Source organism: Colius striatus, chromosome 12 (assembly GCF_028858725.1).
Source record: "Colius striatus isolate bColStr4 chromosome 12, bColStr4.1.hap1, whole genome shotgun sequence".
Classification (NCBI taxonomy): Eukaryota; Metazoa; Chordata; class Aves; order Coliiformes; family Coliidae; genus Colius; species Colius striatus.
In genome coordinates this window covers 19,089,636-19,103,875 of record NC_084770.1, presented here as the reverse complement: position 1 = coordinate 19,103,875, position 14,240 = coordinate 19,089,636, and the positions used below count along the sequence as shown (strand labels likewise).

At 44.7% G+C, this 14,240-nt stretch overlaps 2 protein-coding genes across 8 annotated transcripts in view; one reads left to right on the top strand and one right to left on the bottom strand.

Moving 5' to 3' along the window:
- The window catches only part of PHC3 (polyhomeotic homolog 3), a 33,961-nt gene extending 27,057 nt beyond the window's left edge, over nt 1–6,904 (bottom strand). For 5 of the 6 annotated variants that reach the window (XM_062005650.1, XM_062005652.1, XM_062005651.1 and 2 more), the window contains exons 1-4: nt 6,867–6,904; nt 3,554–3,701; nt 2,644–2,802; nt 1,164–1,241 (exon numbers count right to left, since the gene is read on the bottom strand). In XM_062005650.1, the coding sequence (XP_061861634.1) occupies nt 1,164–1,241; nt 2,644–2,802; nt 3,554–3,679 (363 nt within the window). In that variant the 5' untranslated portion in view covers nt 3,680–3,701; nt 6,867–6,904. The remainder of the gene's footprint in view (nt 1–1,163; nt 1,242–2,643; nt 2,803–3,553; nt 3,702–6,866) is intronic. The other variant, XM_062005653.1, reaches the window with a different exon arrangement.
- A 2,709-nt stretch (nt 6,905–9,613) lies between these two features.
- The window catches only part of PRKCI (protein kinase C iota), a 29,294-nt gene continuing 24,667 nt past the window's right edge, over nt 9,614–14,240 (top strand). The window contains exon 1 of one of the 2 annotated variants that reach the window (XM_062005605.1): nt 9,614–10,249. In XM_062005605.1, the coding sequence (XP_061861589.1) occupies nt 10,134–10,249 (116 nt within the window). In that variant the 5' untranslated portion in view covers nt 9,614–10,133. Of the gene's footprint in view, nt 10,250–10,782; nt 10,836–14,240 lie in introns of those variants that run through there. The other variant, XM_062005606.1, reaches the window with a different exon arrangement.

Below are 14,240 nucleotides of genomic sequence, written 5' to 3'. Positions count from 1 at the left end.
TTGATTCCTCATTCCACACCTGTGTATTTAAAAATTACTAGAAACTAAAACCTACAATTTCATATTAAGTGCTCCTGAAAAATTTCTCATTAGCATCTTCTCAAACAAAAGCTGTTCTGGTTTTGGATCAGGTTTTTTCCCTTTGGTTTTTTTTCTCTAACCAGTCTAACAGTGTTAAGTGCCCAGCTCTTTTTCATCACATACTCAAAAGACTTCTTTGCAAAATCCCAGAACAATTATTCCATTAGTTGAATATCAGACATCTTTAAAGACTTGCCCTCCTAAATTTAATGAACAATTTTACTGCTAACAACTGTAAGCCAAAGCAATGCTATGAGAGCATATGAGAGCATTTTAAAATGCCATGAGAGCATTTTAAAAAAAAATACAGTTAAATCACTAAAGCTATGCACTGGAGTCATGAACAGCTTAAGGGTATGATTATTAAGCAGGATGTCTGTAGGACTGAGTCCTACTCAAGACAGCTGTAGAACTGTACATAAGAGATTGTGCAAATTACATGTCTGAAGATGCTGCTTAAAGAAATACAGCATGGATTGAATACAGAGCTGCAAATAACTGAAACCTGAACACATGCCTAAAATACGGATAAAATAACTGAAAGTGCACAAAAGATGGATGATAAGAGATGATCATCAATAAAAGAATGAATGCTATAAACATTTCATCAGTTTCATATATATATGTGAACATTGACTTGGATGCTCTTTAACCACTAATACAGGGATATGATTTTAACCTGCAATAATGCCCTGAATAAAGTAACTAACGTGTAAAATCTATTAAAAAAAATCATGTAAGAGATGAGGGCTCAGGGAGTGACTCCTGCGGTGGTCTGAACAGTCACCAGTGCTTCAGGAGTGAGCAGTTGCCCCTCAAAGCATCACAAGTGGGCTGGGACCAGGGAAGCAACTGTCCACTGGCCAGCAACAATAGCAGCTGGCAGAAGGCATCAGGATGAGCGGTGGACATTAGAAATGCAGCCAACACTGGCTACAGAGTCATCATACTTCCGTTGACTGTTTCTGTAATACTAACTTTAACCATACAAATTTAAATGGGCTTTTTTCTGTTTTTCCAAGTAGTTATAGAATAACCAAGAGGGGTTGAGAATGGATGGAGGGCTTTGTTCAGTTACGTACCGAGGTCTGCGACATGCTTGACTGCTGAGTGACACTCCCAGTGGGGGAAGTACACTGCCTCCCACCTGACAGGCTTGCCTAAATAGCAAGAATATGTATCAAATATTGAAATCAGAAAGTGTTTAAGTGATGTTCATATCATTGCACAAACCATCAGAAACATCCCTCTCTACCATTACCTTTTCTTTGAGTTAACAGTAAAAATGCTTTACTTGGTGGAATTAGTTTTCAGTGAAGTGCACTCTGCACGATGGAATGTTCTCTGCAAGGTGTGTTGGAATGTGTTGGATTCCTACCCAGTTTCAGGCACTCTAATTCTTGCAGATCAAGACTTGAACAAAAAACTATCAGAGGCAAAGTCTGTCAAATTGTTAATGATGGAGTTAACTGATCAGCTCACTACCTAAGGTGCTCAGAACTTGAACCATGACATCATTACAGACTGTCAGTATTAAAACTCATGTACTTCTCATCATGATTAATATCCTCTAAAAATAAACCAAACTTTATAAATACTGTAAAGAATACCCTCACGTTCTAGAATTATAATTTACGTGTGTACATGTAATGTCTGTAACAGTATGCTGTTCCAGCTCTTCAGATGATTTAGATTTCTGCATACCACTACTTTCTAGTCTTCCCCAGTCTGATTTTCTTTCCTCTTTCAGTAACTGTACTTTCACACGCACCCAAAAAATGACAAATTAATGTATTACCACCTCCTGGTGGAAAAGGCACAGAAGAAAAAGGTAGGAGCACAAAAGAGTCGGTCCCAGTTCTGACAACAAACAGCTATATCCCTGAAGTCTTTAACCCTGTTTTGACATTTCCATGTGTAAAATCACTAACAGCCTCCTAGCTATGCAAGACAGTAAGCTCAGTCCAAAGTCAACCACGGTCAAATGAAATATTTTCACTTCTTGAATTTTCAAAACGGGTCTCCTCTAGTGTTCACTAGTGATCAAAGCTGTGCTTCAGAAATGAAATGTCATTTACTCCCTACATTTCCACACTCAGAGTTAAAATTCAATTCTGCCATTACTTACAATGTAGCCAGATGTGTGGCAAAACACACTAGGATACCAGATGCTCATTACTTTTATTTGATTTCACTAAGATACATTGCTATTCACTGCTTTCCCCATCAACTTTCAGAGAAAATAATGGGATGAAGATCAAAGTAGTCCATTCTTAATATTTATTTTCTTACTGTTTGATGATTTACATGATGCATTAGAATGTATGCAATAAAGCATGGAATGGTCACCTACTGGAGCACCTATACCACCACACAAAGCCCTTCAGATACTTTGGAGGAAGATACAATTTTAAATAACAGTCATTAAAATGTAACAGTGAATAATTGTGAGGCATTAAGCTCAGGCACTTAAGCTGTTAATGCATTTGACAATGCTCTAGAATTTTAAGTCCTACTCTAGGAAGTAGTACACCATTGTTTTTCAGCAATCTTCGCTCTCACCTGTGGTACAGTTGCCAGACTCTGAAATTGGGTACTGCTTAAGTGCTGCTGCTGCAAAGCAGCAGTTTGCAGCATTAGATGCTGCTGCTGGGCTGCATACATCTGCTGGAGGTACTGAGCAGCTGAGCTAGGAGGACGATGCAAGGCCTGCTGAATAACCTGTGACGAATCAGTAGGTAATAATTACAATTACAAAGTACAGACCATGCTGACACGATGATGAAGTTTACAAGGAAATAAACCCAAAGAAATTCTTTCACATGGGTTATGTAATACTGAACTTGCTCCAGCACTGTTCTCAATCAAGTCACAAAATACACTCAACATAAATACAGTCACATTTTCAAGGAAAGCCCGACAATCAATCAGCTGACAAAACAGCATCATTCATAACACATCATCCCAGCCTTGTATGTTCTTGTCCTACATAACATCCTGCTTTTTGAAAGATCGGGATAACGAGAGGCTCAATTATCAAACCCAAAAAGAATGGAACCTACAGAGTTTGAGGAGACCTAAAAGAACAGTAAGATCTGCATCCAAAGCAGCAGTTACACATACAGAGATACCTCTGGATCCCTACAGTCGATGTTGGTGAAGAGAACAGCTTTATTTTGTGCTACCCGGTAAAGCCTTATGTCAATAATCCATACCCATAGGGAATGGTGAAAAAATATAGACTTTTTAGCATATTATTTCCCCCTCTTGTATTTGAGAAGCAGGCCTGTGCCCTGCATTATTCTGAAGTGATCTAGTACCCTTCTGTACACAGCACCTTCGGAAAACTAGTCAGATATTGAGAAAGAAGACAATAATTAAAACCCAGAAAGTTGATCTTGCGTAAAGTACCGTGCAAGACCTGCATTTGGGCACTATACAGGACAGGAAAGAATTTCTCATAGAACAGTACCTGGACAGCATGCCTGTCAGAGCCGCTGTAGACAGATATCTGCGGGAGCTGTGTCCGGGAAGTGGAGGTGGTAGTGATAGTAGTGGTAGATGTAGAACATGTTGTTGTGTTTGGTTCATTCTCCATAGCTGTGCAGTGTTTGTCCAGCCTGGCAGAAATGAAACAGGAGTTGTTCACAAACAGAAGGACAGTACACACAGTTAAAGGCAAAAAAAGTTCCAAGAAAACTTTGAGATGGAATAATGGTCAATCTTGAAATAGATATGTTTGTAATATTTACTATTAAGTGATGGAATTTGTTGAGAGATGTCGTAACAATCTTTTAAGACCCATCAAGAACAGCAACAGATGACTAATTTAGGACTCCATGCAAGATTTCCATCAGGCTACACAGTACTGCTGCATTGCCTGTTCCCACAGGGTAGCACTGAAACTCTGCACATCGAGCAAAATACATTCTTGGCAAAAAATAACTGGTGGCATGCTCCACTTGGAAAGAGACGGAAAGGAGGCACAGAAAAAGGATTTTGCTTTTTACAGTAACGTCTCAGAAAGAAAGGACAAAGAAGAAACTACCTATTTAAGCATCTCTGATGATTCCTCCCCAGCCTTTTGAGACTTTCTTCTGCTGCAGAGCACAACCTCCTTCCCCAAACAACATCTTTAAAGCCAAAACGAATCACGTATCTCAATATGAGGGGTGTTTACTTTTTCGGTATTAGTCTTATGATTAACAGGAAATAGCACAGTTGCCGTTTATTGCTTTTAAAAGGATGTTAAAAAAACAAGCGGGGAGAAGATCTGTTTCCTTCTTACCATAAAAACAGGGCTCAAAAGTAATCTTTGAGAAAGCTGCAATGTACTAGGAAAAAAAAACCAAAACAGCACTGACAAGTGCTTAACAAACTACTATTGGATGCTTCAAAGGGGAACATAATCAGGAGTTTCAGCTTGCACCGCTGAAAGCAGATGGCAAAGCTGTCACCTTCACCTCCCAAAACATGACAGCTTTGCAAGTAGAGAACTACACGATGCCGAGCTCCCAAGTATTTAGAATAAGGAAACGTTAATAGATACGGGGTGACCTAAGGACTTCATGCCTATCACTATATTGTATGCTTGCATATGTTTTGCCATCAAAGAAAGTTCATGGCAATAAGGCTAGCTTTAAAAGCAGAGAGCCCTACTATCAGAACTGAAGGGAAGAAAAAATACAGCTCTGTTGTTGAAAATCAGCTCTGTTGTGCGTTATTGATGCCATTTGTCTACCTACATTAGAGCCCAAGTTAACATACACGGGTTAACCACTTCAATCACAATAAAAACAGCATCACTTGTAAACACACTCTACATTAATTTCACATAATGTTAATGAAAAGTAGCTTGAAAAAAAAAGTCCTGCCTCCTCCCCCTACAACTTGTCTAGCTAGTTTTAGCGGAGAGTTACACAACCTGGTAAATTAGCCTAAGAAAACAACATTGGATGCTTATTTTCCTTCATTCTCTGCCAGGTTTTAGATGTATTATTAGCAAGCTGTGCAATGTATCCCACTTTACTAGCTATTCCATTAGTTTACCCCACAAGGGCTGTTAATCTTTCAGCAAAAAGTGTGTGATTTGCAAGAACAATTTAGTCATTGCCCAAGTTGTTCCTGCAATGGATGTGCAACGGAAAGTGGAAAGAGTTCTATTTTTGTTCAAGAGTGGCCCGGTGCTGGGGTCCATCTCCAGCCCTCCTCCTCACTTACAGATGGTACCAGGTACATACTTGTCACCTCATGGCCCAACCACAACAAAACCACCCCATAGCACAACCCAAATGCAGAAATAGCTGAAGAACAGTGAGGTGCTTCCACAAGTTACACTTGTTAGAAACCTCTCCTAAGTAAGAAGTATAATATTTATGGGAGAAGAGGATATACATAAAAATGCGTTGTTGTTAGCAAGGAAACCAAGAAAATACTACAATTTAGCAGATGGATATTTTATGACAGAAAGCATAAAACCCATTACAGACTTTAAAAGATCTGTGTATGCACACAACCACTTCTAGTTACAAAAACACCCCGCAGATACAACTGAAAATAACATTCTCAAGTTGTTCACTGGGTACTCAACAATACCAAAATGGCAGAACTCCTCACAGGAAAATTACTTCCAATAAATGTATGATGGTTTCATGGTATTGCCCGTGAGTAACTTTTAACTCAATAGAATCTTTGCAATGCAAAGTAAGTTTTAGAAAATGCAATGAACTCAGATTTTAAACAACCATTGTGTATTTAAGCAACCCCGAAATACAGAGCACAACGGAAAACCAGATTGAAAATCAGTATTTATTCAAGCAGCGACTATATGAGGCACCACGTAATTTCAAATCACACTGTGCATAATTTAAGTATTCCGAAGTTCTGTTCTCTTTTTTTTTTTGGTCGAAACAAATATCTAAAGTTAAAAAATATTATTCTATACCAACTTTGGTATAGAATAGATATATATATAACCCAACTTTTGATAGATGCCGTGGTAGTAATGAACACTGTTGACAATCTGCAATAGTAACTGATAGTTGAAAGTGGGTAGCTTGAGGGTTTTTTTACATACATGGTTTATTCTTCTTTCCATTCATAACCTCTCCTTACAACTCCAAGGGCACAAACCACAGAAATTAAAATCTCCTCCAAGTCTCAACCCTGCAGGCACTTTTGTGTGTGACTGAAGGCTCCACAAGAAACCGTCTCTCTTTCCCTTCACTCTAACTACGACACAGGCCAAGCTTGGCCAACCCTGGGGGTTTCGTGGTTTTATTAGATAACGAATACATTTAAAATGACGCTCTGCAGAAATGCACCGTGTGGCGTTGGGTGTAACTTGCCCGGCGACTGGCGCGGAGAGACCCAGGCGGGCGCGGCAGACGGGGCCGCCGGCGCGCTGAGGGAGCCCGGGAGCTGCCCCTCAGGCAGCAGCACGGCCCCTGGGCGGCCGCGGCCGGCGCTTCCCGCCGCAGGCCGGGCCCGGCGGGCTGACCGCTCCCTCAGCCCCCCCGGGCTGGTCCGCGACCTTCCCCAACCCGGCCCTACCGGGCAGCCACGCTCCCCTGGGCCTCCCCCCGCCAACCGCCCCGCAGGCGCCAGCCGTCGCCAGGGTGGGAGGCGAGGTGGGCGGGAAGGGAGGCACCCGCTCCCCGCGCGGGGCCGGGCCGCCGCCGGGGCACTGTCAGGGCGCGGGTCCCCGCCTACGCGCCCCGCCCCGCCGCGGCCTGTTGCCGCCGCTGCCGCTCCCCCTCCTCCGCGCATCCCGCCGGGAGACTCGCCTCGGACAAGCCGCTCACACCGCTTCCGCCATCTTCTCACCTCCCTCCGGGGGAGGCGCCGCGCAGGCGTGCCGCGCGCGCCCGCCGGGCACGTGACGGCGCCCGCCGCCATGTTGTCCGGGGAGCGTGAGGCGTCGCGCGTGAAGGGTAGTGGCGGGAGCCGCGCTCGGCCGAGGTTCCCGGGCGGCTGCCGGTGAGGTAGCGGCTGGCCTCACGTTGCCGTAGGTTCAGGTTGTGGTGGAGAGTTGCGGCTTGGTGGGGATTGATAGCAGGCTTCAGAGATTTCCCATTTATTGACCCCAGGTCCCTCTCCTCACATACTGTTTAGTATAGGTGTGGCTTGGATCTCGAGTTGAATGACGAGGGATTTGTAGGCAAAGGGTTAAATGTGTTTAAAAGCACCGGTGGCTGGTTATATGTTGTGTAGACAACTGTGAGCAGCAGGCCTTTGAAATTGGGCTGAGAAGGGGCTGAGGGAGGGGGCCTGATGACAGCAAAAAGTTAGGTTTGGCTATATATTGTGGAATTTGAGCAGAAAAACAACTTCAGAGCAGTTCCACTGAGACTATGGTGTTTAAGATAGTTGCTTCGTTTGTCAGTAATGTATATAAGGAGTGTTCTTTCATTTTTCAAGGTGCATGTATGAGGAGTGATCCCCAGTGCACCTGGTGCTAAGTAATGTCTGCTTTCTAATACTACGTTGAGCGTTAGAAAGCTGCTGTGGACAGGTTTTTGGTAATAGGATGAGGATGCAGGTCTCCTCAGTGCCCATGGTAGTGTGGGGTGCTGCATGTTTAGCTGAGCACAGCTGCAGGGACAAGTTGACATTCCTGTGGGAGTGAGGGAGTTGAGCCGTGTGTCACCAGGGCCTGTGGCAAATAAGCTTTCCTCATTTCATGCTTTAGCTAGAGTAGGAAAATGAAGGATGTGATAGACGGTGTTTGCAGAATGCCTCTGGGACGTCAGGGAGGCATCTGCTTATAGTGCTTTTCCACATTGGCTGCTCAGGGACTTAAGCAGCTACAACCAGGTCACTGGTGGTAAACTCTGAATATCTTCAAGAAACATGGAACGGAAGAATGTTTTAGCCCTGTTAAGTTGGCTTTCACTTCCTTCGTACAAAATGTTGACACTGATCCTCTCCCCACTATGGGGAAGACCACCTCTGCCTCTAACTATAATTGATGAGAGTTGAATTATGTCAATGATTCCTGTCTGAAATTAGCATCTGGTGCCTATTAGCTGGCATAGATGAGCAAAACAGGACCTCTATAAAGGCAGGTAGGCACTATACCACCTAGGCCTAAATTCAGATCTTACGTGGGACATCTTGACTAACTGCACCTTGCACTCCATGAAATGTCATCCTGTGATGAAGAAATACCTTCTGTGTCTTAAGAGTTACGTAATGTTATTACTTACCATCCAGGTGTACTGGTATTTTCAAAGTTGCTGGTATTCCCAATGATAACATCTTAGTGCAGTGAGAGGTAGGAGAACTGCTGTGTTGGAAGAGTGCTGGTTCATGGCACTTTAAATAATTGTTAGAGAAGCAGTTGTGTGGATGAAAAAAAAAAGGGTTAAAAACTTGATGAAAGGGCAATAGGAACAAATAGTAGAATGTAGCTGAGTTTCTGCCATTAGGTTGCTGTTTTCTTAGCTTGATGATGTGAAGGGGGAAGAAAAATTGCCAGATTTCTAGCAGGTAGTTGAGATAGATGGGTGCTTTGCAAAGGAAAGATTCTTGGCATGCGCCTTATAAAACTCAAAACACCTTCCAAGGGATTATAGATGAGCTTATGCTGCTGAAGGGTGAAGCAGTCACACTGACCACAGGCGGGCTGCTTGGGACGAGTAGTGAGAATGTGCCAGGCCTGATGAGGATGTTGGTTTCTGGAAAAGATCATGCAGTGATTCAGTAGGAGAAAACAGGATTATTGGTTTTTTAGGTTAGAAAAGGAGGAAAATGAAGACTCAAGCTAAAAAACTCATGGAGATACAGTAGGAAATGGAGAACCTGTTGGAAGTTCTGGTGTAAGATACAGGTAAGTTCAGATAGAGCAAGACACTTCCTGATGTCTGAAAAGGCTTTGAGGCTGTGTGGAAGCTGTGTGGAATAGATGACCTTATTCTCATGAAAAAGAAAACCGCCACTGCAGGAAAGTCAAGTGGCACAGGGAAAATGCTGTCCTTTGTAACCACGGCTACTACAAACAGCAAATAAGGCCTTAAGTTGTTTTATCACTGACAGAATGAGCAAAGGTGTGTTGATTGGAAAGTACAGGTCTCGGGTAGCAGCTGAACTTCCACTTTCAGTGTGATGCTGATTGGAACGTGGAGGGGGGCGGGCAGGGGGAAACACTGTTTTTTAACAGAAGAAAACAAAAGGTTTGTAGTTTCTTAGGGTTGCCAGAAACACCCTTTTGTTCTGGAAGCTCTGGGCTATCCGTGTGATCAAAGAAACTACAGGTGCGTCGTTGAATCAGCAAAGCTGCCAGGAAACGCCGCGTGCCGCGAAAAGGCGCCTTACGATGAACAGCGTTAATGAAACGTCTCCTGTTGACTGCCCGTCTTCACCCACCCCTACATCTTTCTGAATGGCTGGGCTGTTTGCTCCAGGGCAGAAGGAGCCGCTGCCTGCAGAGGCGGCGGAGCTGAGCCGCGGCGCCAGGGCCGCGCTGCCGCCCGGCGCTCCCAGCGTGCCTCGCGCCGGGCCGTACCAAACGGCGGGGGACGGAGGAGAGAAGCCGTCAGGGTGGCATCTGGGCCAACCCGGTCCGGAGCCACCCGCTGCGGGGATCCCGGCTAGCTCTGTGGCGCCGCCGCCTCTCCCCCCTTCCTCTTCCGCGTGGACTATTCCACGCCACAGGTGTGCGCCGGAGTCCCGCGAGGAAGAGCTCACGTAGCGCGACGAGAGGGGGGGAACGTGACCCGCGAGGCGTGGCGCCCGCCCTCTCCAGGCGGCGGAGCTGCTCCCCGGCCGGCCCGGAGCGGCTCCTCCTTCCTGCGGCGAAGGGGCCGTGCTCCTCTCCTGCGCCGTCCACACAGCCCCGCGCTCTCTCCCTGCCCTTTCCTCAGTGATTCCCCCCACCCCCGTGGTCCCACCCGCCTCGGGCTGGCGCCGAGAGGAGGGGGCGGGGTCGAGGCGTGGCGCGCTTGAGGCGGCGGGGAGCGGTGGGTTCGCGCAGCCGCTGCTACCTCCCGCTCCCTCAGCCCTCTCTCCACTCGCCCGCCGCCACGGGCGCGCCGCCCGCCGCGGCGGGGGGGATGCCGACGCAGCGGGACAGCAGCGGCAACAGCACCATGTCGGCTCCGGGCGGCGGAGGGGGCAGTCTCGGCGGGGACAGCGCCCACCAGGTCCGAGTGAAAGCCTACTACAAGGGGTGAGTAAGGGCGCGGAGGATGGGAGGGGGACCCGGAGAGGCGGCGTGAGGAGAGGCTTTCGTCAGCGTCCGCGGCGGTGGGGTCGGCGCCGAGCTGCTGTGCCTGGTACCTCGGGCGTGGCGGGTGCTCGGCCTCGGCTCTGAGGAGGGCTCTCGCGCGGGGGCTCTCCGCCGCTGCCGAGATGCGGTGGCTGGGAGTATCCTCGGCCGTCTGCCGAGCTCCGGAGGCACGCACGGCAGCTTGGCAGGGAGCGCTGCCCGCAGGTTGGGGTCAGTGCTTCATAGATTGGGATGTTTTTAAACACCAGGTTTTCGGTGCATTCCGTAAAACGTTCACATCTCACGTCGTGGATATCCGTAAATTCATTTCTTATGGGAAAAGAAAAAGAAGAGAGGAAAGAAACCCCCCCCCACCGAGTAAACAGCTGCGTTTGTGGCTTTCAGGTGCTGCTGTGCACGGGGGTGATGGGTGGAGAAGAGCCTCTCCTCTGTTGCCGGGTTTCGGCGCGGAGCCGGTGGGCCAGGGCAGGGAGCAGGCCACCAGACTGAGGCTGCCGGGTGCCGTCCCACTGCAGAGTCCTGACTGGTAAACAGGGGTGTTGCTGAGGGGTCTCTACCCGGCTCACCCCATTTCCCATGCACCCCGAGGTCCTGCTTTTTTAGCTGCTCTCAGTGATAAGTGCATATTTCTGCATAACGCTTTATTGTAGGATGCATGCCAAAAGGAAAAATGTTCAGGGTCCAGCTTTGGTCCTGGTTTGTGCATGTTAGGCGATTTTGTGTCTAAAGGAGATGGATGTTTGGATCAAAACCGATTTTTAAGCTGTTTCTGAGGAACTGAGTGGCTTCTAAGAGAGTCAGATGACACATCTACTGTGAATTATGCTTGTAGTGTTAAAAACTAGAACAAATGCTAGAAGCCTGCACTAGGAAACTCTGAGTGCTGTTGATCTAATTCAGTGATTCTCAGATAGTGACCTATAGGGCAGAAGAATTGTTCTGCTTTGGGTTAGCAACCGCCTATTAAATAGTAACAGTTACAGGACCTAACTTTAAAAGTTGGAGTGCAAGGGTTGCAAATGGTTCATTGGGCCATTACGTTTGAGAGGAGGTGATCTAAGCAGAAAAAAATGTAGGTTGCATTTTTGGATTAAGAGTGAACACATGATACTCTCGGCAGCTTCCTTCCAGTTATCTGTATGAAGTACCAGAGTACCAGAAAAGGTTATTACATTGCAGTATTTACTATCTGGTATCTCTAGCTTTATGATTTTAAGAAGTGGTACGGAAGCCACACTAAGCATTTTGTATTTGCTGCAGTGTTTTTCTGACTTGTCTGCTTTGGGGCTTTTCTTGACAAAGGTCTGTAGAAGTACTGTAGAGATGAGCACAATCTGTGGCTTTGAAATGCTGTCAAAGTAATAGTACGTGAAATTCTAAGCTCTCTGTTTTACAGTCTCTTTAACCCACTATTTCTTAAGGATGTGGAGATGCTCCTGGCTATCAGCTGGTGGAAGTGCTCATTTGGTCAGGCACTGAACTGAAGTGGTGGGAACTGTTCTGGGTTAAAACCATTTATTTTTCTTCTGCTGGGTCAGTTTTAATCTTGATCATTTCCACATGCAATGACATCAGACCTTGCTTTAGCACAGGAGGCTATGGTGCAAGAACAGAGAGAAGGCAGCTTAGGGTTGTGGGAGTGAGGAAGAAAATGCTACACTGGGCAGGAATGCTGGCTCATGACACTTTTTATTAGGTAGGAATTTCATAGACACTGGAATGTTTCTTCTTAGTCTCCCTTGTTGACTTTTTACCTGTTAATGCAATTAGCAGTTTAGTTTTAATAAAGACACTGAGTCATATAGGGTGTTGGTTAACCATTGTGAATACCAACAAACTAACAAGCTGAATGCCTTAGTGATGATATGATTCGAGATCTAAACAAATTCTCTCCACTTTCTTGCAAAAGAAGGTCTTCTGCCTGCTTCTCAGACTAGCACTATTAAGAAACGACAAAACACTTTACCCGCCCTCACACTGCAACAATTTGGAGACTGAGGACTGCTGATACCAAAGGCAGCATTTTTCTCTTGTTGAGTAAACTGTGTCAAGATTAGAGCTGGATAGAGGATTTAATGGGAAATTGTGTTAATCAGGAAATAGTAATCTTACTTAATTTTACTTTAATAGAAGCATTTAAGTAGGTTATAGAAGTTGCTGTGAAACTCTTGCTAGGAGGACATTTTCAACCTCCAGAAGAAGTTTATGGCTAAAGAAAAAAAAAAAAAGAAAACCAACAACCTAGCAACTCAGAAGCACAGATTTATTCTTTGAACAGCTGGGAGTCTGAAAGCCAGGACACTGGTCTAGGGCTGGAGTCTGCACTTACAGACCGGAGTCTCTCAAACGTGGTGTAATCTAGCCCACAGCCTAGTTATTTTTCTCAGCCAAGACAAAGACTTTCATGAAGAACTTATTGGAAGGTCTTTGATTCATTGAACCCTGCAATGGTAATTCTTTATCTTAAATTCATGAAATATGTAAAACCAGGAAAGAAAATTTTCCTAAAATCAACAGAGATCATGAGAATAAGAGGATGTGAATTCTCAGACTTGGGAGTTAGAGCATTATGTTGAGTTTGTCCAGGTATTTCCTTCTCTCTAGTAAGCCATGCTTATCCTTCTCACAGGGCTGGTTGTTTAAAATGCTGAAAATAGTCTTACCTGTTTTAAAGAGTTACTGTAATCTGTGCAGTGTATGTAATAGAGGTTCCTGAGTTTTTAGGAATGTACTCTTATTATACCAAATGTTTGTTGACTACTTTGTTAATACAGTAAAAAAATGTACCAGCTTCAAGTGTACAGTGCTCAACAGCATCTGTAACCGCAACCATTTCAGCTCTCCAATTTTATGTAAACTTCACTTTTTATCTTATCTCCTTTGTTGTAGCCAGTTCTTGTCAGTTCAGTGCGAGAAGCTGTTGTGTCATTAATACACATGGGGAGGATTGCATTGTAGCAGTAGAGGCCAGTAGTACAGTACTTGTGCTCTAGGAATCCTGTGGAATTCATGTTATTGGCTTAAAAAAATAAACAAGAAACTTGAAGAATCATTTTTTCTGTCATGATTACAATGTTTAGCCTGCTTCCTTGCAGTGCCTAAACATAGGTTTTGCACTGGTTTAACTGTGTAGGCTGTAATGTAGGTTAGACTTCTGATAGAGTTTAAGGCATGAGTTACCAATGCTTTGCCCACTTTCAGTTTGATTTGATTCAAATGAAGACTACTCCTCGTCCTGACAGTCCTCTCATGATACATGTTAAGCTTATTTCATCATTTTCCTTGAATGGGAAAAGTGGAAAAAAACAAGCTAAATTCCAACTGTAAATAACAGTGTACCTCCATAAATATTTCCAGGAAATTAATTACTTAAGAATTGAGTTTTCATATCCTTTCTTTTTATTATTCTTGGTCTTGAACACTTTCTGATCAGTTCTTCAGCGGAGTGTCTCTTGTTGTCTGTTGAGAATCAAGGAACATAGGAGAGTGTTCAGTTTAAGCAATCTTTCGTCTAAGCCTGTGAACAGATTTTTGCTCCTCTGTGCCGTTTGACCATTGATTTAATTTCCTGGTAATATATATATATTTTTTTTCTTTTTTCCCAGAAAAACAGACTGTGAGACCAGGCAGACTGAGATGTCAGACCTGGGAAAAGAGCTGCTTTAAATCATTCTACCATTCTATGATTCTGTGATTCTGAATGGCAGAAATGATAGTGAAACAGCAGAATTTGCCAGGTGTCTTGTATGGTTTAGTTTCAGTGAGCTGTAATTAGACATTATCAAAAACCTTAATGACTGACTTGTGTGTATGTGGATATGTAGATAATGTGATTATGTATCTATGTGCTTCCACATACATAATATGTGATAACTGTATTATAAGGCTGCAGGTGGAAAAATCTAAATCAGTAGTTTCTGCTCTTACAGTG